The sequence below is a fragment of the Talpa europaea genome, assembly GCF_964194135.1.
Source record: "Talpa europaea genome assembly, chromosome: 8".
NCBI lineage: Eukaryota > Metazoa > Chordata > Mammalia > Eulipotyphla > Talpidae > Talpa > Talpa europaea.
In genome coordinates this window covers 56998136-57025417 of record NC_140075.1, presented here as the reverse complement: position 1 = coordinate 57025417, position 27282 = coordinate 56998136, and the positions used below count along the sequence as shown (strand labels likewise).

The window sequence follows — 27282 nt, the reverse complement described above, 5'->3', positions numbered from 1 at the left end:
CACCCTTTTCCGGAAGAGGAAGAAAACACTCATGGAATTGGGGTGAACCATTCACTAGAGCAAATGTGGCTAAGTTCTCACTTCCCTGAGAAGGAATACGTGTTGAAGGCGTGTTTTGGAGTTTTTGTTTTGTTTCTTTTTAAAAAATCATTTGTTTTTGGATGCAAGAGAGACGAATGAGTCTGAGGTCCTTGAGTAAGGAAGAGGCTGAGGACACTGAAGAGTGAGCTGGGTGACGGGGCGGGGTGGGATCGGCTACGAGGAACTGGCTGTGGTAGTGGGAATCCAGAAGAGGAATCCCCATCCACCCCCGCAGGAAACGCACCAGTGATTGGAGGCGTGTGCTTGTGTGAGAGTAGGGGGTTAGCTCCGATTCCGCAGACATCACCACGCATGACAAAGCTACTTCTCGTCACGCAGGGCAAGGCGCACACGCGCGATCCACGGCCACGCCCGCACACACTCGACACACACAGGACATCCGATGGTCCGGTTACCATGGCGAGCAGGAGCGCGTGAGCCCAGCCGCCCCTCCCGCCCGCGGCCGAGCCCGGTCAACTCCAGCTCTGATTGGTCGCTGCTTCCTCATTATGCAAATCACTTGCGTAGACTCGGCGGCCAGCTGCCTGACGTCACCAAGCACGGGGCTGGGGCTCGGGGCTTGGCTCCGGGAGAGCTCCGGCGGGAGCCCAGAGAGCGCCTCGCGGGGACCTCAAGCCAGACCCCACCGTCCCGCCGCCTCTGCCCGAGCCCGCCCCGCCCCTGGCCACGCCCCTTTCCAGCCCGCCCCACCCCCTCTACGCCTCTCCACTCGGACCCCGCCCCTTGTGCAGACCCCTCCCGCCCTCGTCGCCCGGGCCCCGCCCCCTCCCCCCGGCCCTCTCCACCGGTCCAGGGAGGGGACGGCGGGACAGGCGGGACCGGTGGGACCGGCGGGAGGGCGGACCGGGCGGGGATATGGCCGCGGCGCCCGGAGGGTCTGCGCCGCCCGCCGGCCCCGGCCCGCGCTTGGGTTTCAGCACCGCGGACAGCGGCGTCGGCATGAGCGGGCTAAACCCCGGTCCTGCCGTGCCCATGAAGGACCACGACGCCATCAAGCTCTTCGTGGGGCAGATCCCGCGGGGCTTGGACGAGCAGGACCTCAAGCCGCTGTTCGAGGAGTTCGGCCGCATCTACGAGCTGACGGTGCTGAAGGACCGGCTCACCGGCCTCCACAAAGGTGCGCGGGGTCAGCCCAGCCCAGCCCAGCCCAGCCCAACCCAGTCCAGCCCAGCCCAGTCCAGCCCCAAATCCGATTAGAGTGAGGCCCGGCCCAAACCCCAGCCTCAACCGCAGCCCCAACCCTAGCCCTACCTAGAGCCAGTCCAACACTGGTCCAATACCAGCTGCCTCTCAGCCCAGTCCCTTCCCAGATCACAGAGCCTCTAACCCAGAATTTTCTCTCCGATATCCTCCCACTGATCATCACTCTGGCTCCCTGATAGGTTCTCCACTCTCACCTCCAACTCTCTACCTTTCACCTCTCACATCCCAACATTCCCCACCCAACATGTCCCCGGTTGGACAGTCCTCCCATCAAACATCCCCAGTCTGGGAATATGGAAACTTATTCTACTTTCTAGGTCTCTATTACCCTCAACCTCCCAAGCCCCAGAACACAATCATTCTGAACACCCTCCCCCAATCTGGCACCACCCTGTTTAGGCCTACCCATCCCCACACATTGTAGACTTGCATCCCTCACTCTGGCCTCCAAGTGCAGACATCCTCACAGAACCTTCTTTTGACTCTCAGACTGCCAACCTAAAACCCCACAAACCCAAATTCTCCCCTCTTTAGAACCCAGGCTTGGCTAAACCACAAAATCCAATTCCTCTCCCAGAAGCCTCTCAACTTCAAATTCCACATTTATGTTAAACAGTGATCCCATCTTTCCCACCCATTGCTAGAATCCCAACACTCTCTGCCTCTTTTGACTTGAGTGCAAACCCTGACCCCAGCTGGGAACTCCTGCCACCTTGAGCATCCTCAACTCACGTTTCCCCTCAGAAGAACCCACACTTCTTTCATCATCTAATCTCCCCACTCCCGGGCTTCCTCTTTGCCCCTCCCTAATATTGCTTTTTATGGCCTCCTGCTTTCCTTTCCTCACAGACTGGTTCTGGACCAGAGCTTGTGGACCAGAGCTTCAGGGTGGGTCAGGCTGAAAAGACAGGAAGGGGTCTTCCCCCTGCTGTTGCTAGAAGAGACAGAGGAACCATGGTTAGCCAGCCACACCCCTTTCTTCCTGTGGAGAGAGGGAGGAGGCTTGTTTACATGCAGAAAAGTCTTCCAGGCTGGGCTGGAGTAAGATAGCCAGAGTCACATGTCATACATGGGTGGGGAAGGAAATAATTTGAGGAGAAACACCTTCACCTCTCCCTGCCTTCACCATGCTGCAGTTTCAAGATTAGGAAGGGAACGCTCACCAACTACACTCCTTGATTGTCTTAGGAGAGAAATGGTGGGCCTTGGAGAACAGCTAAAGGTACTTTCCTAAGGCTGAAAGCTGGAATCAGGCTGCTCTTTTCAATTGGGAGACCTTGGGGGAAAACCTCTACAAACTAACGTAGGGGCTTCAGGAAAATGCCCCTAAAAGAACTGGAACCAACCCTGTCCTTTGGGATAAGGTTTTGTTAAAGGAAGCCTGAAAGGACAAGACCACTCCATCTAGATTTCTTCTAATTCAGTCTGGCTGGCTGGTTCTCCATTCATCCATAGCAACTTATTTTCAAAACATTTACTTCAGTGTGTAAGACAAGTTAATCTTTCTGGACCATCTGTACAATAGGGAAGTATATGGAATACTTTTAATTTCTCTCTTCTCACTCAAACACTATCAGAGTCTCTGAAATCTTCCCTCATCCATCCTTTTTTCTCTCTTTCCTTCTCCCCACCCTCTCCATTTAGCTCTAATTCTCCATTTTATTCATGCATTTGTCTCTTAAGCCATGCTTCTCTGTCTTTCCATCCCTCCATTTTCCCACCTCCTATCCCAGATAATACATGCAGAGCTCCTTTAGGCAACAACATAGCCCCTGGGTCTTTTAGACAGGGGCTCAGCCCTGCCCCATTCTGAAGTCAGCTTATATGACGTGGTGGCAGAAGGTGAAGCAGAGATGTAAAGGGAATCAAATGTTTTTAGATTTATCCCCAAACCAACCCCACATCTCTTCAGGATGCCATGCAAGATGATTGGGAGGGTCTCCAAGTCAACATCTTCTCCAACCTCTCCCCAGCAACAGCCACCTCCAAAAGCTGGAATGACTCATTTTCCTTTTGATGGCTGGGTACTCAGGGAGGCAGCTACAGTGCTTTGAAAACAGCCTTAGCCTGTGAATTAGGAGGTTCCAAACACTACCTTGCAATCGACACACTCCCTGGATTTTTAGTTTCCCTATTCACACAGATAAGAGTTTGTCTCAGGAATTCTCTAAGGTCCTTTTGACTCAATGAATAGCAGATACCCACCCACCTTAAGGGGACAACCACATAGAAAACAATGGAGAAACTGTTCCCACTTGCTTTTCTAATCTGGTGAGGACTGAGTGGAAAACTGCACAGGTTCCTAATGGCTTCCCACATCCACTTTCTCTTCCTTCAGTCTTTCTTCTTCCTACACTCAGAAAGGACACTCCTATGAGCTCTTTTTGAAAACACAGATCTTATCATGTTACAATTCTGCTTTAAACCCCTGAGTGGCTCTCCACTGTTCTTTAGAAGAAAATTAAAATCCAGGCAGGCCTACCAGGTTGCAGATGACCCAGTCCTTGCACATATCACTGGCTACTCTGCCTGCATTCATCAGTCTCCCCACCATACTGCTTTCCATCCATTTCCCCACCGCAATGAGTACTTAACTCAGTTATCATATGAATGTGCTATTCCCTCTGCCTGATAAAAATCCACTGCACTTCTTGTCATCTGGTTAACCCCTATTTGTTCTTGAGGATTCATTACTTTTTTGAGATACTGATCAACCCTTTGGACTCAATTACATGCCCTGTGATCCCTGTGAGGGCTGGGAATGTATCTGTCTTATTGCCCCAACCCCACCATAATGCCTTACCATAAAGAGTAAGTATTCAATAAATATTTTCTGGCTAAATGAGTGCTCGATGACTGGTGGAAAGGGAGAGATCCCTACTTTTATGCTTCCTAGCAAGCTACAGGTTCTGAGTGTGAACAAAGAGGGATAGGATAGGACTGGCTTTTTGATTTAACCCAGACTCCTCTGCCCTATATCTACTGACTCTATTAGATAAATTACATTTGGGGCACAACAGCCCTTTAAGAGGTCCTGTCTTGAAGTCCTTGGAAAGCTGACAGATCAAGCCCCTTGGATAGGATTGGAGGTCCCTAGCAGCTCCCACCCACAGGAAGCATTTAAAACAGTCCCATCTTCCAAGCCTCAAATTAATCCATTTGTCAGCTTCAAACTTGGCGGGGGGAGGCACTAGGAAGGAGTTATGGGGTCCTGGGCTTGGCTCCAAACCCTCTTCCTCCTCTTTTCCTTCTTCCCATCTGTAACTGAGTTGGGAAGAAAATGAGGTCAATTTGGCAGTTTCTGTGAGTATGAACCCAAAAAAGAGGGGGAGGAGGCTGGGGTTAAAGTGAAAGGCAAAGCTGCTTAGAGGTTTAACTCCAACAGGACTCTGGCTGGAGTAGGGAGGGGAAATGTGGGATTATATGAGAATGTGACTGGGTGTGGGTGCACATATTCTCTAGGCAAGAGGCCAGGCAAATGAGAGGGAATAAGAGCCTGGGACAAGGGCACATACATAAAGCTCCTCCCTACAGAGAAGGTGGGAGACAAAGAAGTCTTCTCAGAAGCAATGTCTTTGTTTAAAGGCGAGTAGTCTTGAGTTTATCAGCTTACTGGGATCATTCCAGAAAAAGTATTGGGGGGTTTCAGGAAAACCCCTGAGCCAGCCTCTTCCTCCCCAGGCTGTGCCTTCCTCACCTACTGCGCCCGGGACTCTGCTCTCAAGGCCCAGAGTGCACTGCACGAGCAGAAGACCCTGCCAGGGGTAAGTCCACAGGGTTGGGGGGTGGGAATCACCTCAGACTGGGGACATGCCCTATGTGCATGCCAAAGCAGCATGTAGGGGCTGGGTTGGGATCAGGAACCAGAAACAGTGGAGGGATAACTTTCTAGTGGAGGGATAACTTATGCCCTGAAGAACTGTGGCTCTTTGGTATAGTCGATTTTCTTAAAGAAATGGGTTCAAGACCCGTGGGGAAATTGTTCTACCCCATCTTTAAGGAAAGGTTGGCTAAGCTAAGATTTGTCCATCTTGGCTAAAATCATGGCTTCAGGTGTCACTTGGCACCGATGTGAGCATGTATTCAGATACATGGGGTAGAGGCTTTGCTGGGCTGATATTCTATTTTCTCCAGTTCTTGGGGACTTGATGGCACTCCCCCCCTTATCTTCTTCCTGTAATATTTTGTTTGGGCACCTTGACTCACCAAGATTGCTTCCATACACTTGATTAAAGTTAGAAGAAAATTATTCTATGGATAGCTAGGTCATTATGTATCAGTGGCATCTAGTGTGGACTTGGCTAATGGCTAATCACTGGGCAAAAGGCAAAGTGGGACATACTGATCATGTGGCAGGAAGGAAGTGGTCATTTTTAGGAACTAGCATGGGTTCACTAAGAGCAAGATACACTACACAGCATCATTTTTCACTTGTTCTCAGAGAATGGTATGTCTACAACAAGTGCCTTGGGGGGACAATCCATTTCCAGGCCTCAAAGGGTCATTAGCCTACCAGAAAGAGGCCAAGATGGCATAGTGATGCAAAAATAGTTGAGGAAATATTGGAGATATTTAGCAGGAAAAGTTGGAGTTTATTGGGGTTTTAAAATGGAGGTATCAACACAATCATTAAAAACACTAGTTTTCAACTCTCACAGAGATGGATTTCAACCCAGCTCTGCCATTTATTAGTTCTGTGTCTCTGGATATATTATTATGATGTTTGCACTTCAAATTCCTCATCTATAAGGAGTGAGTTATACTAAGACTTAGCTCACTGTGCTATCATGAAGATTAACTGAGACTTAGCAAGTTCCTGGCACAGAGTAAGATCTTGATAATTATTAAAGTTGGACTTAGGGTAAAGGGTTTCAGGTTCCAAAGAGGGATTTTGTTTTCTATGGGTAACCCCATAGGGCAGGATCTGGATCAGAGGGTGTAAAGAACAGACCTCCTAATTTCAGCTTCATATAAAGAAGTCATGTCTCTGAATTGGAGCTGTCCAGCAATGGATAGGTTTGCCTAGAGTTGATCAAGCTGTTAATGGGGTGTCAGATCCTATAACAACCCTAGTAATTGAAGCAACTTGAGCCTCACTCTTGAAGACTCAGTGCCAAGTAACACTAACTCATCACCCTTAACCAATATTTCAATATGCAGGCTCAGGAGTTAGACAGACCTGGGTGTGGATGTAGGCCCCACAACTCGATAGTTCTATGACCTTGGGCAAGTCTTTATTTCTCTAAACTTAAGCTTTTCATCTGTAAAGTTAAATTCATAAGGTTGTTGAAATAATTAAATCATGAACTAAATCATGTAAGTGCTTGAAATGGTTCTTGACAGAAAATAAGCATTCAATACATGTTAGCAGGTGGCAGTAGTAGTAATGGTAACAGTAGGTAATTAGTAGGAGGAGTAGAAGTCATTATTCATCCAACAGGGGAGTAAATGACTTCTGCTGCTCAAATTGAGATTCAATGAGACAAGTCATAACATTTCAGTAGGAAATAGCATGGTAAAGGTGCAGAGACAGAAGGAACAGGATGGATGCGAAATGGAGTTGGGAGTGTGGGGGGTTGGCTGAGGGAGTTGTTGTATGAGCACGAGCCAGGCTGAAGAAAGATCCACAAAGAGTTGTGGTTGAAGAGGAAACTTTGAATACCAGGCTAAGGGGGGGTTGGACTTCATCCTGAAAGCAAATGAAGAACACTGAAAAAAAAAAAAAAAAGATGAATTGTGGCTCCATAAGGCAGGGGAAGCTGGGGGGATTATATGAAGCTAAGGGAACCTGAGATAGGACTGGTGAGGTCCTGGGCTACTGGGATAATTTCTGGGGGAAGAAAATTTCTGGGGCAGAAAAGAGTAATAATAATAATAACTATAAAACAACTTTTATTGATACCAGAAGTGTTCCTAGGACTTTATATGTTCAAAGTCATTTAATCCTCTATGAAGAAAATATTTTTATTGGCATCCCCATTTTACCAATGAGGAAACCAAGTCATAGAAACTAAGTGACTTGCCCAAGGTCATATATCTATTAATGGGAATATATGGGCTTTGAGTCCAGATACTCTGGCTTCAAAATTCATTCACTTAACTATGGCTCTGTTACCTGAGCCAAACAGATGGCAGACAGGGGTCTAAGATTCTGAAGGCAGTGGCAGCTGGGCACATATTCCCTCTCCCACCCTTTCATCTACAGGATTCCAACGTGACCTAGTTTCCTCTGATACTGCCAGGATTGACTTTATTCACCTCCCCAGCTTAACAAAGTAAAAATTAATATTTAATTATTCTCCTAAATGAAAATCGATGGCCCTGTTGGCCAGCCCGAGCAATGTCCATGCCATCAATCTTTCCTCTGGGCCTTCTGGGGGCAGCAGCCGCTTTTGTCACCTGGCCTCAGGCCCACCAGCATGGAGGGAGGCGGGTGCCCGCTCTCTGCAGGCACTGGGTCCTGGGCACAGCTGCCACCTGCTGGAGAAGCAAGGACAAGACTTCCATATGGGCTCCTACTGGAGACATGCAGGATCTTGACTATGGAGCCAGGAAAGGCTGATCAACCCTAAAGAAAAAGCCTGGGTACCTAGGGGAAATTTCATAGTATCCACTGTACTGGGACCTCCCCTTGCCTTCCATATACCTGCCCCTACTAATGTTCTGTCACCTATTTTTAAAGCCTTGCTCATTACGCAGGACTTCTTTCAAACATCAGTGGTCTCTCCCATCTTCTGTAGCCTCTTCCCAGTGAAACTGGAGCTACTTCTTTCATCTTCACTGTAGGCTCCAGAGTCTATCTGAAGAGATTCAGGCCCAGTTTCAGCTCCACTTTATGACGTTCAGAAGGGGTTCCCTTACTTGTTCCTCTACCTACTTATGACCTCCTTTTCCTTGGGCATCTGCCCTTCAGACACTGTGAAGCGCACAGATGTAACTGAATATATTTGCTACTGCATGTTGTACCTTGCACAAAACAGATTAAGTAGAAAAGGCAAATAGAGGCTAAAATCCAGCCACACTCTTGACTAAGTCATGCACATTATCACAGAGCTGTGTCAGCCCAGAGGAGGGGGCACCTTTTTCCTAATTCATCTCCAGGGTTGGGGAAATGCCTTTTTGCAATTTACACTGTTTGTCCTAGCAGCCACCCAGTGAATTAGTGGAAGCCTTTGCCCTAAAGGAGCTTTCAGCCCAAATATAGCTCATTGTATCTCAGGTTTACATCTGGCCATGGAGAAGAGGAATTGGGAATGGAGAGTGAGGGGATTCTTTGCAGAGCAGATACTATCAGAGCTGAATCATGGTCATACTTGAGGGTCTAGAACTCTGAAAGACAAAGGCCACTTCTGGAATTCAGTATGAGAACTGGCAGAGAAGGTCAACAAGGTGGTGAAGGCACCACATGAATAGAGAGTATCTTGCATTTTGGGCAGCAGGGAGGCAGGACTCACAAGTTTTGACTGCCAGTCTAAGGACCCTGGGTTTTATTGGGAGGCTTATAATGGGGAACTATGGGGTGGATTTTAAACAGAGAAGACTGAAGGACTGGTTTTGAAAGACCACTCTGGCTACAGTGGGAAGGCTGAGTTGCAGAGGAAGCAACAGTGCCGGTAGGACGACCCCTTAGAACCCTGTTGCTTGAGTGCAGGTAAATGCTAACATTGGCATGGAGCTGGGGATAAGGCAGGCATGAGGACCAGAAGATGGACATGAGAGCCATTTTGGATAGATATCCATATAGATTCTAGAACTGAGCAGCTGGGTGGTAGACTGAATTAGAGGAGGAAAAAGTATAACCAAGTGCTGAAAATGATGAAATTTGCCTTTTCTCTGCTCCACTCTTCCCTACACCCAGGACACCTATCTTAGAGCCACCAGTGGGCCACTCTTAGGGGAGTTCCTAATAAATCCCATGCTGGTGGGAAGGGGCTGGGCACATGAGTGTTGAATGGAGGGAAAGGTTGGCATCAGGACAGAAGAGTATGAAGAAGGCAATGCTGAACCCAAAGGCAGGGATTTTAGGCAAGTCTAGCAGGGAGAAAGGGTAAAGTTCTAGCTCCCACTCTGCTCATGGGGGCCTTGTGCACATCTGTATTGCCTCTGACCTTCCCCACTCCACTGCCTGGAATAGGGCTTTCTCTCCTCTCCAAGACATACTCCCTCTTGATTTTCCCTCCAGAACTGGGCCCTGAAGCAAACATGGGCCTGGACTCCCCCCTGGGAAATTCTCAAAGGAACAGGTGCTTAGCCCAGGGCAAGAGTTCAGCTGAGGTCCCATTACAAGTTCTTAGCTAAGGAGGCAATGCCCTCTTTCCTCAAAGGGGAGACATGATCATCCACCCCACTCACACATCCTTCTCCTGACTGTGAAAGGAACAAGGCAAGGTAGCGTTGCCCAGGTAGGTCTCTTTCTCCTCCAGCCACTAAATTGAGGGTGTCTTTCCTAACCACTTCCCAATGAGGAGTGAAATTCGCAGAGCTCTGGAGAACACTAATATCCCCTCCCACAGCTCTATCCGATTCATTCTCTTGGCTCCTCTCCTGGGGACTTCTTTGTACCTCCAAACTCCCCAACTGCCAACTTTCCCAATACCTAAGCCATAAACCTGGGAGTCAGTCAATATCCCCTCCTCTCCCTTAGTCCCTACAAGCAATAGAGTATTAGTCCAGTTAATTCTTCCTAAACATCTCTTGAATCTGTTCATTTTCTTCTGCGCTGGCCCAGGTTACCCTCACCCTTTATCTGTATCGCTGATCTTCCTACCTTTAGTCTCTCCCTTTCCAATTTTTTTCTCTTCACAGTAACAGTTCATAGGATCCTTCATAAGACAAAAAGGACTAGATTATTCCCCTCTTCCTTCCCTGGATCCCCACTATTTTTGAAATACAACAAAGTCAAAATTCCTTGTGACTTTCAGTCTTTCCCAATCTGGTCACTGCTTACCTTTCTGTTTCACATCCTTCCATTACAAAAAATTATTCTATCTAGTACACCTACTAAGGATGAGCCTCAGAGTCACTATCACTACAATCCTACAGGACAGGTCATGATTCCCTCTCTCCCACTTCTTTACTAAGTGGATACTGCGGCTCAGAGACACTGAAGAGGTTGCCAGCTATAAAGCCAGGATTTAATTATCCATGCCTACCTGACTTGGAAGCAACTTGCTCCACCCTGGCTACCTCCATGTCAGGTACCCACCAGACATGCTCCTTCAGACTTGCAGGTCATCCTCCACACCCCCGGATCTGAAGTGCACAGCCTCCAGTCCTACTTCTCCCATTCTCTCCGTATGGCCAATAACCCCCGTCCTGCACACTCAGGTCAAGCCCTGCCTCCTCCATAAAGCTTTCTAAGTCCACCTCTCCAGCTGGATTCAGACTCTCCCGCAGCACATTACTTCGTACTCCTTCTAAGGTCCTGGTCCCTCAGTGGCTCATTACTTGTGATCATGTCTTAAGAATGGCGCCAAGCGGCACATTGCAAAAGTCGTGGGCTTCAGTGTCAGATAAACCCAGGGGAAGATCCCAGCTCAACCGCTCACCTACCTAGTTATTGTGAACAAGTGATTTAACATTGTTCAGTCTCAGCTTTCTCATCTACACTACAGAGACAGTGTTATTACCTTGCAGAGCAGTTGGGAGCAATTCAGAGACAATGTATACAAAGTGTTCCCAGGAAGGACCGGGTGTATAGTGGGATTTCAGGAATTATCTTAATTAAGATAATTTCATTATCTTCCTCTCTGTGATCCTCAGAGGACAGGGCCCCCTGGGTCATCACTGTCCCCTTCCCCAAAGAAATCAGCCAGGGGTACTTCACAAGATCAGCAAACGCTGGCAGCATGCCTGAGTGGTGGAAAGTAAGTGCCCAGCCTCTGAGGCCAGGATTCTAGCAGGTTCCTGAGGGACACATACATACCTAATGCCTACTGTCCATCAGAGTGGTGGAGTAGGGGAGGGAAAAAAAGGGGAGTTGCCCAGAGCACCAGCGAGCTCCATCTCCCCGGAAACCCAGCCAGGGAGGAAGCTGCCATGGAAACCACTGCTGTCACATGCGCTCGTCACTCTAGGCTCCAGAGAGAAATTCTCAGAATCTATTTAAGAACTAATAAAATAATGATGGTCTTGCTCACCCTCACTGCTCCCCACCCTGGGCTTCCACCCTTGTTCCTTCTCCCCTACCACGCCCCTCCCTGCCTTGCCTGCACCCCCTTCCTCATCCCCTTGTTTCCTTCCATCTCCACCAGTATTTTTCTCTTTCTTTGCCCGTTTCTAGGTCTGCTTCCTACTCTCTCATCATTTCTGTCTTCCTCTGTCTCTTTGTCTTTCCCTGTGTCTCTGCTCTCCTTGGCTCTGTCTCTTGGTCTCTCCTCCACAATCACAGGTGGCCATGCCTAGGGACGGGTCCTGTCCTCCTGGTCCCTGGTCCAGGCCAGTCCAGACCTGTCCAGCTCGCCCTGATCTGCTTGGATTGATCTGTCATCCCCTCTAGACTGCAGCCTGAGTCCTGTCGGTGTCTCGGCCCCCACCCACAGCCTGGTACACTGCAGGTGCTCCGCCACCAGCGGGTGGGTGTGTCAGAGCGTATAAGAACCTCAACCCTGGGTGGGAGGGGGATTGCGTTGGCTCTGTCTTGGCCTGTTTTCCTTTTTTAAAAAAAATAAGACCTCCCTACTCCCCCCAAATCTGATCCAAAGGAAATTGCTCAACTGTGACTGCCAGGGTGTTACCATGGTTACTGGGTAGCACTTGTGGCTATGGTAACAGGAAGCTGCCTGTTGTCTCGGCAACGAGCACATTGGTAGGGGATGGAGTGGCCCCTGATTGGTGCAGAAGCAGTGCATTTCCTGAGGGGAGGGGGTCAGATCATCACCTTCTCAGGCCAGATGGGCATCAGTACCCCTTCCTCCATGAACAGGAAGGCCGCTGTTCTTTCCTCCCGGCACTCAGCTGTCTGCCCCCCAACAATAATTCCTCACATCCTACGCACCCAGCTTTTGGCAGTTTACAAAGACCTTTTGCGTCCCCATTATCTCATGTGATCCCCACAACACCCATGAGAGGAAGGTGAGATGGGGATTCAGTCATGAATTCTCTCAGGGCGGTTGGGGGATGGGAATGTGTGGGGTGTATATGGGAATCACCTAGGAGCATTTACAAATTATACAATTCCCCATCTTGAGAGTCTGATCTGGTTCCCAGGTGATTCTTATCCACCCCTGATCAGGGAACCCCTGAATCAGAACGTGAAATTGGTTGGGAGGGGGGAGAGAGGGAGGGAGAAGTCAAGCCGCTTTCCAGGTTTATAGCTCAGATGACTAGAAGGATCAGTTTCGGGGGGAAAAGATGAGCTCTGGTTTGGGTGTGTCCAGTGGCAGGTGCCAGTGGGACTTCCTAGTCGGGATGTCCAGCAAGCATCCTGGGAGGTGTGGGCTGACAAGACAGCTCTGAGTCATTCCTGCGGGGAAAGGAGCTATGGCTGTGGGTGTGAATGAGACTATCTAGGAAGGAAAAGAGTGGGATGAGCAAGGCCAAGGATAGTGCCCTGGAGAATTCTAGCAACTGCAAGGGAAGGGGGACCAGGATGGTACTGAGGGAGTAAATGTGGAAACTATGGTGACACAGAAGCTTGGGGAAGGTTTTACCCATTTGACAAGTAGAATCTGAGAGAGGGTGGCTTACTAGAAGTCATACAACCATTAAATGGCAGAGTTGAGCATAGACAGAGCTAAGACTGATTTCCAGATTGCTTAATCAAAATGACACATAGAATTATGTTCTCAGTTTTAGACACAAAACACAAACCTGCAGTATCAGTTCCACCCTCCCAGCCAATTCCTCTCACCAAAGTCTTCAAGTGAACCCAGAAGCCAGAGGGACAGGCCTCGCACGGTCCCTGCCACTGCCCAGAGCCCATGGCAGGCGAATCTCCTTCACTGCCACATTCCACCCAGTCCTTGCCACTGAGCTTCTTATCACCCAAGCCTCTAGATTTCAGCACGTTCTAAATTCTTAGGTTTAAGGAAGGAATTTTGGAGAAAATCTATATTCCCAGTGTAAGAATAGTGGGGTGTAGAGTTTAAAGGAGCCAGGGCTTAGATCCTGAGAAGTCCACGGGGGAGGAGAAGCTGGGGCCCCAGGTTCAAGCAGTCATACTGACTAGATGTGTTGGTCCGATGTCTTTCAGATGAATCGTCCGATCCAAGTGAAGCCGGCTGCCAGTGAGGGCCGAGGAGGTAACTTCCCTGTCTGAAGAACCTCAGGGTATCACCCCTGTAGGGGATGGTGGGTTTATTTCCGGAGTCAGCCTTACCCCAGCTTTATAAGTAGAGCCTCCTGTGGTAGGAGGACCAATGAAGCCAAGAGTTGTTCAGCACCGGAAATAGCTCAGCCATGCCAGATCAGACTGAGAAGAGGTCAAGTCCTGGGAACCCAGGCCTAGAAAAGGCAGGAGGGCCCTAAGCAGATGCTGGAGATAGAGGAAGGGAGTGCTTGCCACTTTGCTCCTAGAGAGAGGTCACTCCTGTTTTTCTAGGTTGAACTTCCAGGTTTTTTGAAGGACAAGGCTGGAGTTATTCTCTATTTCTAGATTCTTCTGATTACATGGAACCAAGCCCATTCTGGGTTGGAGCCATTCATTCCTTTCCTGCACCTACCTGCTGACTCATGGTAAAAAATGAGACTGGTAAGACAGACTTTACAGGCCACATTAAGGAATCTGACTCTATGTTAAGGACCATCTTTCTTTTAAAGTTTTTTTTCTAGTTACACTGATCCTTGGTGCAGAAAGGATAGAGAGCCTGTGCTTTCTGACAACCAGCTATATTCTGGCCAGCTTCTATGCTGGAAAAGCAATACTAGCTTCTAGTGTCAGTTCTTAGTGTCTTTGTAGCTTTTTGGCCCTGTATTGTTCCAGGATATCTGGATATCAGGATAGCCCTCCCTGCCATCTGCTGACTCTCCCTTGGATAAAATATACTCCCTGACTTAGCAAAGCTCAACCATGGCTTTGGGCAGAGAAGTAGCCCAGATCAGGGAGAAAATGGAACCCAACTGACAGTTGCTTCCTGCAAAATCTGCACTCCCAATGTGGAGTTCTTTCCTTTTAGAAATCCTTCACCCTTTTAAATTCTCTGAACTTGGGTCTCTAATTCTCAATTACTGCTCAAGATGTCACCACCCTCCACTTTGTCTTGAAGGGATATTTCTAAGCTTCCTTCTGCCACTCTACACACACACACTCACACACACACACACACATTGTTCTTTCCCATCTTATTCTTTCCAGACCAATTTTTGAGAAGTCCCAGGTTGCACACCAAACCTCTAGTTCACTTATCCCAAGAATTTCTGCTTCTTGGGAGACTGCAAAACATCAAGGCCCTTGTTGGCTATTTCTAAGTCATGTCCACAAATGCTTGACAATCCCACAGCTGAGAGTACTTGGGTAAGCTAAAAAGCAAACAGGTTGGCCTGCAGTTATTTAACCATCCAACTAATCTCTTCTGAGTAACTTACTTCGCATTAGGAACACAGGTATGAGCAAGGCACATGTGGCACGTGACCTCATGAAGTTCTGGAGCTATGAGTGGATATACATAAGGGTCACAATTCAGGGTGATCAGTGCTCCTCAACTCGAGGGAATTGTGGGGACATAAAGAAAGGGCACCTAACTTACTCTGGAAGGTTAAGATGGACTCCCAGTGGAGTAAATGTTAAATTGAGATCACAGAAATGAACAAGAAATAGTCAAATAAGGAAAGGAGGAGAGAGGGAGCAAGTATTTGAGGCACATAAAGAGTTCAGAAGAACATGATAAAATTCAGAGTCTGGTTCAGCAGCTAAGTCCAAAGTACTATTTGGAATTCAACACATCTTGTCAGGGTGAGGGCAGCTGCACCAAGGAGACCTCCGTGTTCATAACACTTCTGCTTGGCCTAGTCCATGTGCCTCACTTATCTGGAACTCATGCAGTGACACCTACCTGAGTTGTACTTTCTTCACCACTTTTGTACAAGCTTTTCAGCTGTCACATCATTGACAAATTTTGTAACTATACACCTATAGAATTCATAATTTTAGTAGCTATGTATAACACAGGTATTTCTTGACAAGTGATGACTTGCAAAGGGCATATACTCCAAATGTATCTACAGAAAATCCTTCTTGCGACTTGGACAACCAGATCTCTCAGTTCCTCCCTGCTCCCGCTCAGATTCACCATATGTACTTAGTCTTGCAGAACAGTTGGGCCTGGATAATTTATAAGTATTTTACTATAAGTATTTTACTGATCTGTTTTAGATAATCTTGTTACTAACCAAAATGTGTTCCTTTTCTTCAATGTTATCTATACCTCTTCTACAGTGAGTTCAGCTCTCTGCTGAATTTTAGCATTAATGATTTAGAAATTCAACTTTTAAAAATGGTATTGGATTTTGTTTTTTTTTAACTTTATTTTTTAAAAAGATTTATTTATTTATGCATACAATAACTGGGGTATAGGCCAGAGATGTAGGGGGTGAGAGGATTCACCAGAGACAGAGTGGGGAACAGAACAGGCAGACTGACTGAAGTACATTGCTGAGAGGAGCAGCGGGTGAGTCAGGAGAGGTCTGCTGAGCCATGTGGGTAGCTCCCTGGCAGGGAATCAAACTTCTGTTGCAGTGGCTGCGAAAAGCTTCATAGGTTTTGTCTTAAGCCCTTGCACCACCATGGAGGCCAGGATTTTGCTTTTAAATGTAAAATTTGACACCAGTGTGGGAGGGCTTGTCCCATTCAAATCTTATCTCTGTGATCTCAAACATTCCAGAAGCTTTCAAAGTTAATGGTCACACCTGTGCTAATATGTTTAAGAGGTGAGCCTGCAAATACTTTTATTATTCCTGAAATTATATCTCTTAATTTATAGTTGATAATAATGATTTTTTTAAAGATTTATTTATTTATGCATAGAAGAACTGGGGTGTAGGCCAGAGGTGCAGGGTGTGAGAGGATTCACTAGAAACAGAGAGGGCAGCAGAACATGCAGATCTACTGAAATACACTGCAAAGGGAAGCAGTGGGCAAGACAGGAGAGGTCTGCTTTGCCATATGTGGGTTAGCTTCCTGGCTGAAGATCAAACTCAGGACACAGTAGTGATATTGCTGAGACATAACCCCTATGCCACAATGATTTTTATATCAAATAGGATATTGTTGTAATACAGACATAATCTAAAGGGTATTAAGGCAAATGCAATTTCCAAAAATCCTTCACTTCCTTCTGGAAGGGATATTTACAATTTTCTTCCCATAAAGCAGAGATCAACAACTCAGATGCTACAGGAGTCAGGTAGGTAACCCTAAATGGGTGAGACTGTCCTGACTTCATAAAAAGCTTACATTTTAAACTACATTCAACATTAGCAACGTCTTCAATTTTTAAAAGTGCATTAGCACAGTGAAGCTTAACCAAACATAGCTTTGCTTCTTTGGCCCAGTCTCATTTCCCCCCTCATTGGCCATAAAGGAGTATTCTATTGTACACACATGAGTTTTTTAGTAGAAATAGTTACTTTATCTTCTGTCTCTTGAATTTTGATGCCTATGCAACAGAGCAGTAATCTTCCTATTTTTAATCAAAAGAGGTCTGAAAATACCTATATTTTAAACATACTATATTATTTTTAGAAGTTATTGGCAACACTTGTGAATTCAATGCCTACAGTTCGATAATGGTACCAACATAGCATGATCTGCCTGATGGAAGGTGACAGGCTCCTCTCCTCCCATGGCCAACCCCTACAGCTTTGGCGGCACTTTCTCAGGGAGCCAGATATGCTTCCACATCCTCAATGTATCCTCTCTAGTTCCTTTAGATTCTGCAAAGTTCCATGCTTCTTACAGTATTTATGCTATACCCTGTGCCTGCATTTTACATCCTGTGATTTTCCTTTAAAGGAAAATGCATTTAATTTTCGAAAATGAAATTATCTCTGAACACTCATTTCTATATGAAACATATATATGATCAAAAACCTTCCCCTTAGCATTTGGATTTATTTGAATGTGAATGTTAAAATGTTCACCTGGATAAAAAGTCAAGGTTCATATAGTTTAAAATGTTATCCTCAAATTACATGAGATCAGAGTTTGGGATTCCCAAACCCCTCAGACAGTGGTAACTACATTAGTCTATTTTATTTGCTATTCAGTGTGGAGACTGTGGTTGGTTTTTCCTAATTTACATTATATCTACAATGGAAGCACTCAAAATAAGTTAAGCTGTCAGTACAAATCTTAAACGAAAAGTATTTTTCAGTCCTAGGGCAAACTCTTCAAAATCATTGAACTCCTGTGTATGTTTTCCTCTCTTTCAAATTTCCTAACATAAAATCAATAAATTCATAAATCACAAGGTGATTGCTCTGTTTGTTCCATTCCCCAGCTTGACTGTATTTTTTACTCAGCAAATATTTATGTATCCAAGATAACCACGGCACAAAAATAGGTGAGGCAATCAAGCTACAGACTTTTTTCCGCTTTAATTTTTGTTTTTACTTTAAAGTTGAAAACATTCTCTGAGGTAAAGCATCTCTTTTTTAATCTTCCAATTTGATTCTAATTCAAAAGCCAATTATCTGTTATCACATCAACCCTCCTATCACCATCATATAACTGTTTAAGTCATTTCTGTCTGAATTTGTAAGGGTTTGATTAAACATAAACCTGGATTTTTAGTAATAAACATAAATTACTATCTAACTAGGTGAGTCTTTTTTTCCAATGTTTTTCTAAGATTCTGTATTATTCAGTGTTTAACAAATAAGCTTTGTGTTAAAGTTACATTTTGAGCTAGAATTTTCAGAATTTCACAATATTGGACATATCCTCTAACCTAAATCAACATGGACCTTAAAATGGATGGTCTGTGAGTTAAGCTTCATTTCTGTCTTTGATCCTTATACTTATTTAGTTCTAATAAGTATTTTTCCAACTAAGACCTGACAGAATAAATTTCACAGTAGTGTTTAGGACTTCCCTCAAATGAACATTTCACTTCCTGAAAAGCATTCCACTTCCCTCCAAGGCAAAGAGAGGCATTTTCCTTCAAGATTGACCCAGAGCAGAAGATCCTAAGCTGACTATTGGAACACTTTTAGCCATAGCGATGACTGAACCTCTGGCAAGCCCCCAACAACGTGACACTGCCCTTCAGGTGCAGGTGTACAGCCTGCGAAAGGAAAGTGCACCTCAGGAGACTGAGACTCTTTGCTCTTTTTTTTTTTTTTTTAAGATTCATTTTATTTATTTATGCATACAAGAACTGGGGTATAGGCCAGAGGTGGAGAGGGGTGGTCAGAGGATTCACCAGAGACAAAGAAGGGAGCATAACAGGCAGACTGACTGAAATACTACTGCTGAGGGGAGCAGGGGGCAGGGGAGACAGGAGAGGTCTGCTCCACCTTATGGGTTAGCTCCCTGGCCCCCTGGTGAACTCATGCTGCAGTGGCTGGTGATAGCTTGGTAGCGCTGAGACTTTAACTCCTGCGCCACCATGGAGGCCTGAGACTCTTTGCTCCTAAAGGAAATTTGGGAACTTAGGCTTGGTCTCCCTTTCTCACTCACCTCCCGGGTCAGGATGGAGGGGCAGTGGAGTCTCTGATCTGTTTCTTAGTCTAAGTCCCTATTTTTCAGCCCTCTTCATAAAACCATTCTTTATTTAATTTTTTAAATTGCAGTAAAATTGCTATAAATTTTGCCATTTACCATTTTTAAGTGTACCTTTCTGTACTTAAGTATAGCTATATTGTTGTGAGACCAATCTCTGAGACTTTTTTTTTTTGTCTTACAAATCCCAAGCTCTGTATCCATTAAACAACTCCCCATTCCCCTTTCCCTTAAGTCCTTGGTGACCATTATCCTACTCTCTGCTTCTGTGGATTTGACTACCTAGATACCTAGATGTCTTTTTGTTACTAGATTGTTTCACTTGCTAGAATGTCCTCAAGGTTCATCCATGTTGTAGCATGTATCAGAATTTTCTTCCTTGGCAAGGCTAAATAAGATTTAATTGTAAGTATATACATGTCGTTTATCCATTCATTGGTTGATAGACATTTGGTTATTTTTTCACATTTTGGCTTTTGCAAATAATGCTACTATGAACATAAGTGTACAAATATCTCTTCAGGATCCTGCTTTCAATTCTTTTGGTGATATAGCCAGAGTGGTATTTCTGAATCATATTACTAAATCAATATAAAGTATTTTTAGGTTTTTGAGAATCTCTCATACTGTTTTCCATAGAAGCTGTACTATTTTACATTTCCATCAACAGAGCAAAAGCTTTCCAGTTTCTCCACATTGTTGCCAGCATTTGTTATTTTCTGGGTTTTGATAGCATCCATCCTAATGTGTGTGAGGGGACATCTCACTGTGGTTTCGATTTGCACTTCCTTTTCCTTTTTTTTTTTTTTTTTTTTTTTTTTTTGTGGGACCCTCACCTGTGGCCGGGGATCGAACTGGCGCTGCAGAGGCTGCAGGCAGCCTCACAACCCAGCGCTCAACTGCTGCTCCACTGGGGAGGCCCTCGATTTGCACTTCCTTAATGATTAGTGATGCTAAATATCTTTTCATATGCTCATTGGCCATATTTTCTTTGTCTTGTATATTTGGAGAAATATCTATTCAAGTCTTGCTCATTTTTAAAATCAGGGTTTTTTTGTTTGTTTGTTTTTGTTTTTGCTGTTAATCATAGAAGCTTTTTATGTATTCTAGAATTAGCCTCTTATTTCCCCTTATTCCATAGGTTGCCTTTTCATTCTAATTGTGTCCTTTGATGTACAGATATTTTTAATTTTGCTGCAGTCCAATTTATATAGTTTTACTGTCTGTGTTTTTGTTGTCATTTTCAAAAAATCTTGGCCAAATGCAAGCTCATAAAACTTTTTCCCTATGTTTTCTACTAATAGCTTTAGCAATTGCATTTAGGCCTTTAATCCATTTTCAGTTAATTTTTATATGTGGTGTAGGGTAAAGGTTCAACTCAATTATTTTACCACTAGAAATCTAGACTGGCACCTTACAAAAAACCAGTTGAAGGCTTATCTTATGCAAGGGCTTATCTCTGGGCTCTCTATTCTATTCCATTGGCCTACAAGTCTGTCTTTATGCTAATGCCACACTGTTTTGATTACTGTAGCTTTGTAATCAATTCTGAAATCAGGAAGCATAAGAACTCCAATTTTGCTCTTTTTCAAGATGGTTTTGACTATTCATGGTCTCTTGAGAATCCATATGAATTTTAGGTTGGACTTTTCTATTTCTGCAATAAAAATGCTATTGGGATTTTGATAGGGGTTGCATTAACACTGTAGATCACTTTGATAGTATTGATATTTTAACAATATGAAATCTTTTAATCCCTGAGCAAGAGAGATCTTCTATTATTTATGTTTTCTTAAATTTCTTTTTGCAATTTTTTATATTTCCTAAGGTATAAATTTTTCTCCTCTTTGGTTAAATTTATTCCTAATATTTTATTCTTTTTGATGCTATTATATGGATTTCTCCATTCATTTCTTTTTCAGATTGTTCATTGCTGGCATATAGAAATATAACTGATTTTTTTGTTTGTTTGTTGATTTGCACACTGTAGCTTTGCTGAATTTGCTTATTAATTCTAATAGTTGTGTGTGTTGTGTGTGTGTGTGTGTGTGTGTGTATACAATTAAAGCCCTTTTTAATGCTAATAAGATCTGGGTAAGAGACTCTGTTTGCCCTTGATATTTCCTTCACTACCTTTCCCAGTTTTTCTTGGTTCTCTATGCTTTAGTAATCACTAAGAATATTGAGGGGAAGATGGTTTGCTTCAAATGCTGCCACAAGCAGAACCTCTTGGGTTGGTGTTTGGGCTGCAAGTGGATTGGTATTTTTAGGATGTGCTTGGTGTTTGGTACCCCAATGCTGAAACCTTGCCCCTGTACTTTCCCTACCATCATGACATCCCACCAACATTTAAAGTGAGTGGGTGAGAGGGGCCTAGAAACAAGAAATTTGTTGCCTCAGGAATCCCTCTGGGCCAGCCAACCTAAGGCAGAGCCTCTTTTCTTGAACAGCATCTTGGTGCCTTTCCTGAAGAAGATGGAGTGAATAGATTCTAATCCCATCATTTGCTGCATTAGAACCCCTGACTTGTATGATCGGCTGCCTGAGGTGGCATCATATAGATGGACCTCTGAGGCCTGAACACTTGGTTTGGGTTCATAAAAGCATTGAGTAGAAAAGCAAGTAGTACATATTGTTTACTAACAGAATAATGCTATTATACCACCCAACTATGTTTCTTTCCAACTATGTCTTGACTCTATACTGATGTTGTCTTCCAATTCCTTCTATGCTAGGAGAGTTGAGCCTCCCCATTTGATATTCCTATCTTTCAAGGGACCTTTCCACTTACTACTCATGGGATGCTTTCATTCACACATTTCTGATCTACCTCTTACATAATCCTCTTTTTGCCACTGCTAGTTTAACCTAAAGGAAACTGAATTATCTGGGCTAAATTCTGCCATCATCTCTCTCTCCGGGTACTGATCAGTCCTCAGAATCTTCAGGATTTATGGGTACGTAAATCCTGTACTTCTTTTTGACCAGGTCTCTTACAAAACTTATTCCACCATTTCAGGATCACCTGAGGCTCGTGGTCACTGTGACCCAGGTCATCCACCAGTCAAGCATTACTAAAGCTCCTGTAAAGTAGCAGGAAGATAATAGGATTTAAGGTGGTACCTGTGAAATGAACAGCATAGAGCCCAGCCTCTAGGCCAGCCTCATTTCAGTTTCAAATTCTGTGTAGCCCAGTAGTCCAGAACCACAGGATCAGTACCTGTCATGGAAATGGAAATTCTTAACTTGGAATCCGACTCTCACTGGCAAAGAAGGATCTGAGAATATCATGACCTATGGCATGAGCTTAAACTATCACTATCAATAAAAAAGCACAAGAAGAGGAAGAACAGATGAAGGATGAGATCACTGTCCACACAAACTTCTTTCCTGTCCTGGGGGCTCCAGCTAAGCTGATGACATATTTCTTCCTACCTAAGGCTACCTGGATTCTGTCCATGTGGCATGCCATCTTACCTAGGTGCATCACCGTCTTCCAGACCCCACCTAATGACATAACTACACTATAAATTAGAATATCAAGAAGCCCTGCTCTAAGTTTTAGGACTCTGTAGACCCTAGGATCTTTTGTAGCCTCTCCTGGGCCTCTTGCAGACACAGACATACTTTAGTGTCATAGTTCAGAACAATAGCAGTTTTCTGATGCTTGATTCCCTGGCCAAATGGGGCCTATCTTCTAATGACAAGGTAAAGCCATGAACACCAGACTGGTTGAGAGATTCATGAAAGCCCCGGCCTTCTCAGGTTCAGGAAAAAGATGATCCCAGATCCTTCCTTGTATACCATATGAAACTCTGTTCTCTAACTTTTAGGTCTTTAGTCTTCAAACTTTCCCTGGAGGGTATATTCACTAGGAGGAAGATGAAGTAAAAAGAACTCCAGACCCTCTCTTCCCCATGTCTCTGGCTTCTTTTCTCTTATACTTTGAACATCATCCCAATATTTTATCAGAACAATGGATTCTACCACTTTTTTAATAGGTTGGGAAAGCAGTGATCTGTTTCAAGGGTACAACTCTGGCTGGCACTCCCAGAAGTGAAGCACATTCACCAGATGGTACTCTCACTACAAAAGGTTGGCACCTCCACTAGAATTCTGGCTACAAATACATTACCCATCTCATCCCACTCAGGATCACTGGGCAATATGCCTCTGGACAAAGGGCAGGATTCTGCCAATACACATTCTGCCTACCCCATATAAACTCAGCCCTCACCTCCACACAGACATACCAGGGGCACCCAGGACAGTCTAGGTCGAAGCCCACACCACCCACGTAAAATATGGACTCACAGAGCCTTGCTGGAGAGTCCCTCCACTGCTAACTTTGGCCAGTCTGTTCTTTATTTTCAATGAAGAACATTTTATTTTCAACCTTTTCCCGGCTTCAGGCTATGATTCTCACCAGCCTTGTCTCCCTCATACTAAGAATCCAAAAGCCCCCTTCTGTCTAGCTATGCTTGTTAGGGAATGATGGGTTTTCTTAGGCTCTAAGATCTTTTTTTTTTAAAAAAAAATTTATTTATTTATGCATATAAGAACTGGGGTACAGGCCAGAGGTGGGGGGGGTGAGAGAATCCACCAGAGAGAGTGGGGAACAGAACAGGCAGACTGACTGAAATATACCGCTGAGGGGAGCAGTGGGCGAAACATGAGAGGTCTGCTGCACCATGTGGGTGGCTCCCTGGCCAGCTGGGGATCAAACTCCTGCTGGAGAGGCTGCTGATAGCTTGACAGTGCTGTGCTTAACCGTTTATACCACCAGGAAGGCCTGGGCTCCAGGATCTTGAAGGTGAAGCCTGAAGCAACATTTCCACCCATACATCGCCCAACTTATATTGCCCTGGTGAAGCCCCACCCAAAATTCAGAGAATTACCTTGGTGCAGAAGTGAGTGAGCCTTTAACAGCAGGTCCTGTGGGGCTGTGCCCCTCCATTCCAGGCTCCTGAAGCCTGACTTGCTGACAGCTAAGCCCTGGTTTCCAGCTCCTATCTCCAGCTTTCTCCAGGGGACACAGGTCAAGCTTTCAGTCCCTTTCCTGTTATTTCTGCCACTCCCATAGGAAAGGTGGACACAGTGAAGGATCACACCTGCTCTCAGGTGGCAATGCAGGTCTACAGGCAGAACTTGCTCTCCCATGGTATGAACACTAATTCTAGCCATTGCCACTAGGCTGAGCAGCAAGAGTATACTTCTCTTCTCCAGACACAGTCTGAATACAAAGACCTTCTCTTAACAGGGCTGAAATGTCCAAAATAGCATTTCCTAAACACTGAGAATAAAAAGGTCAAACACAGAATGACGTTATATAGGTCTCTACCCAAGCAAAGAATCACTTCCCACAAAGGCATTAATAAGCCTTTCTGGGCTTTTCTAGGACCTAGGTTTTCCTGATGGAAATCTGGGTTGAGTTTCTTTCCTCCAAGAGTCTGTAAGTTATGCCGCCCTCTTGGAACCCAATCCTGTATTTGCAACCTGTTCACTCCTTACACCTCTTTGCAGAGCTAGACAGCAGTGAACTATCTTCCTAAACAACCCTGGCTTACACTGGGGAGCCCCAGACTTAGGGTCCCCAGGTCACTCCTGGATTTGTCTCCAGAAGACCGAAAGCTGTTTGTTGGGATGCTGGGCAAGCAGCAGGGCGAGGAGGATGTCAGACGCCTGTTCCAGCCCTTCGGCCATATCGAGGAGTGCACCGTCCTCCGCAGCCCGGATGGCACTAGTAAAGGTGACTTGTGCAACTCTGGTGACCCTGTCTTACTCTGAGCCCCATGACTCTTTGGCCCCATGGCCTGATCTACCCAGTCCCTCTCTCCTGCCCCAGGCTGTGCCTTTGTGAAGTTTGGGAGTCAAGGGGAAGCCCAAGCGGCCATCCAGGGTCTGCACGGCAGCCGGACCATGGCGGTGAGGGCGGGCGCGCAGGGCAGAGGGTGAGGCCAATGGGGGTGGGGATGGGCTCCTCCTCCCCATGTGCGATCCTGGCCACCAGAAAGGATGGGGAAGGTGCTCAGCCCAGGGCTGGGGCTATATCTGGACCGGTCAACGCGACTTCCCCTGCCCTGCCCTGCCCTGCCCTGCCCTGCCCTGCCCAGGGCGCCTCGTCCAGCCTCGTGGTTAAGTTAGCCGACACCGATCGGGAGCGCGCGCTGCGGCGGATGCAGCAGATGGCGGGCCAGCTGGGTGCCTTCCACCCGGCACCGCTGCCGCTTGGGGCCTGCGGTGCCTACACCACAGCGGTAGGTGCCTGGCTGCAACGGGTGGGGCAAGGGAGGGAATGGGGGGGTTGGGAATCCAGGCAGAGCCCACCGCCGGGCTCTCCACACAAACCCCTTTTTCCTGCCCCAAGATCCTACAGCACCAGGCGGCGCTACTGGCTGCGGCCCAGGGCCCAGGCCTAGGCCCAGTGGCTGCAGTGGCAGCACAAATGCAACACGTGGCGGCCTTCAGCCTGGTAGCCGCACCGTTGTTGCCTGCAGCAGGTAGGGGCATGGGGGTAAGAGGACTGGAATCAGGGCTGGGAGGGGCCCAGCAGGGCTGTGGTCTGACTTTTGGGCCTCCTCTGCCACCAGCAGCCAGTTCTCCGCCTGGCAGCGGCCCTGGCACCCTTCCCGGCCTCCCAACGCCCATCGGGGTCAATGGATTCAGCCCCCTCACCCCCCAGACCAATGGGCAGGCGGGCTCCGACACTCTCTACAATAACGGGCTCTCCCCTTACCCAGGTGGGTCCCTCTCAGTCAAAATCTACCCCAAATGGAATGGGGAGGTGGGAGTCAGCGCCCCAGGCCTGCTGGGAAGGGAATCATTGTACTTCTCAGCAGCCTCTCATAGACTTGCTCCACCCCCCACACTCCCAGAGCCTCTCTCCTCTTCCCCAGCCCTCCTTCACCATGGGCCTTGGGCCCCTCTCTCCCCAGCCCAGAGCCCTGGTGTGGCTGACCCCCTGCAGCAGGCCTACGCTGGGATGCACCACTACGCAGGTTTCACTTGGCGCTTTGCGGCCTGGGCGGTTGAAAGTTCCCAGAAGGGGACAGGGGGTGGGCGTGGGGGTGTTATGCTCTGTTCTCAGGAGTCAACCCTCCACTACCTTCCCCTCACTCCTAGACCCAGGCAAACTTTCTAGGGGTGAGGGTTGTGGTGGACTGGGCTGGATTGGTCAAAGGTGGCCAGGCAGGTGGGACCCTGCTTGGGGGATGCACTGCCCACTCCCATCTCTGTCTCCAGCAGCCTATCCATCAGCCTATGCCCCAGTGAGCACAGCTTTTCCCCAGCAGCCTTCAGCCCTGCCCCAGCAGCAAAGAGAAGGTAAGAGGTAGGGGACTTGAGATCAAGGTCCGGTGGGGCTGGATTCAGCGTCCCTCCCCTGATATCCAGCCTGCCACTGTTCCTGCAGGCCCCGAAGGCTGTAACCTCTTCATCTATCACCTGCCTCAGGAGTTTGGTGATGCAGAACTCATACAGACATTCCTGCCCTTCGGAGCCGTTGTCTCTGCCAAAGTCTTTGTGGATCGAGCCACCAACCAGAGCAAGTGTTTCGGTGAGCTAAGCACCATATCCAGGCCTCTCCTGCTCCTAAATTTGAGATTTTCCATAAACCCTAAGGTTTTCTCTCCATAAGTCAGTGATTCTTAGAGACATATGGGCACAAAGCAGGGCCTCACACTAGTGATGGGGCTAAGCCCAGACCAGGAACAAATCTATTCACATTCACCTGGGAAGGGCAGGTTTCTGGAATATGTTTGCCCAGGTAAGGTTTCAGAGTTTAGACAGGGCAGGAGGAGTCTGGATCTGGGACCAGAGATTCTCTCTCCAACTCTAGTTCAGAGGACCAGAGTGATAGCTGTGGCGGGAGAGAGCCAATCCAAACCAGGGAAAGACAGGGAAATACCCTCACCCACACGCAGAATTGTCTCCTGTTCTTCCAAGAACCACACCTTTAGGAATCTCAGGTCATTTACCCATGTTAGTATGAGTGTGTCCATGTGTGTATGCTGCAAACAATGAAAGAGTATATGTTTGGTGGAACTGAGGGGCAGAGGTAAGAAGGGGCTAGTCGGTAGAAAAGAGGAGGCCCTGCCAGGTAGAATTCCTTGCTAATCTCTCTGCCCCTCCCCTCCCAGGGTTTGTTAGCTTTGACAATCCAACCAGTGCCCAGACGGCTATTCAGGCCATGAATGGCTTTCAAATTGGCATGAAGAGGCTCAAGGTCCAGCTAAAGAGGCCCAAGGATGCCAATCGGCCTTACTGATCTGCTCTCACTGACCAGCCACAGAAGTGAGTCACTGGTGGACCCCAGGTAG

The 27282-nt window shown here is 46.6% G+C and overlaps 1 protein-coding gene across 8 annotated transcripts; it reads left to right on the top strand.

Annotated features, from left to right (window-relative positions):
- Positions 1-957: 957 nt before the first annotated feature.
- Positions 958-27230, top strand: CELF6 (CUGBP Elav-like family member 6; the record flags this gene model as incomplete). Of its 8 annotated transcripts, XM_084241082.1 has the most annotated exons (12): positions 958-1219; positions 4987-5069; positions 13499-13547; positions 24585-24713; positions 24810-24889; positions 25078-25221; positions 25332-25464; positions 25555-25704; positions 25900-25962; positions 26207-26287; positions 26376-26519; positions 27103-27230. In XM_084241082.1, the coding sequence occupies 12 exons, from the start codon at positions 958-960 to the stop codon at positions 27228-27230; spliced, it is 1446 nt and encodes a 481-aa protein (XP_084097208.1). The 8 variants fall into 8 exon arrangements, with proteins under 8 accessions (XP_084097208.1, XP_084097212.1, XP_084097211.1 ...); XM_084241086.1 differs by lacking the exon at positions 25900-25962 and having other exon boundaries at positions 25341-25464; XM_084241085.1 differs by lacking the exon at positions 25900-25962 and having other exon boundaries at positions 25558-25704.
- Positions 27231-27282: the final 52 nt, after the last annotated feature.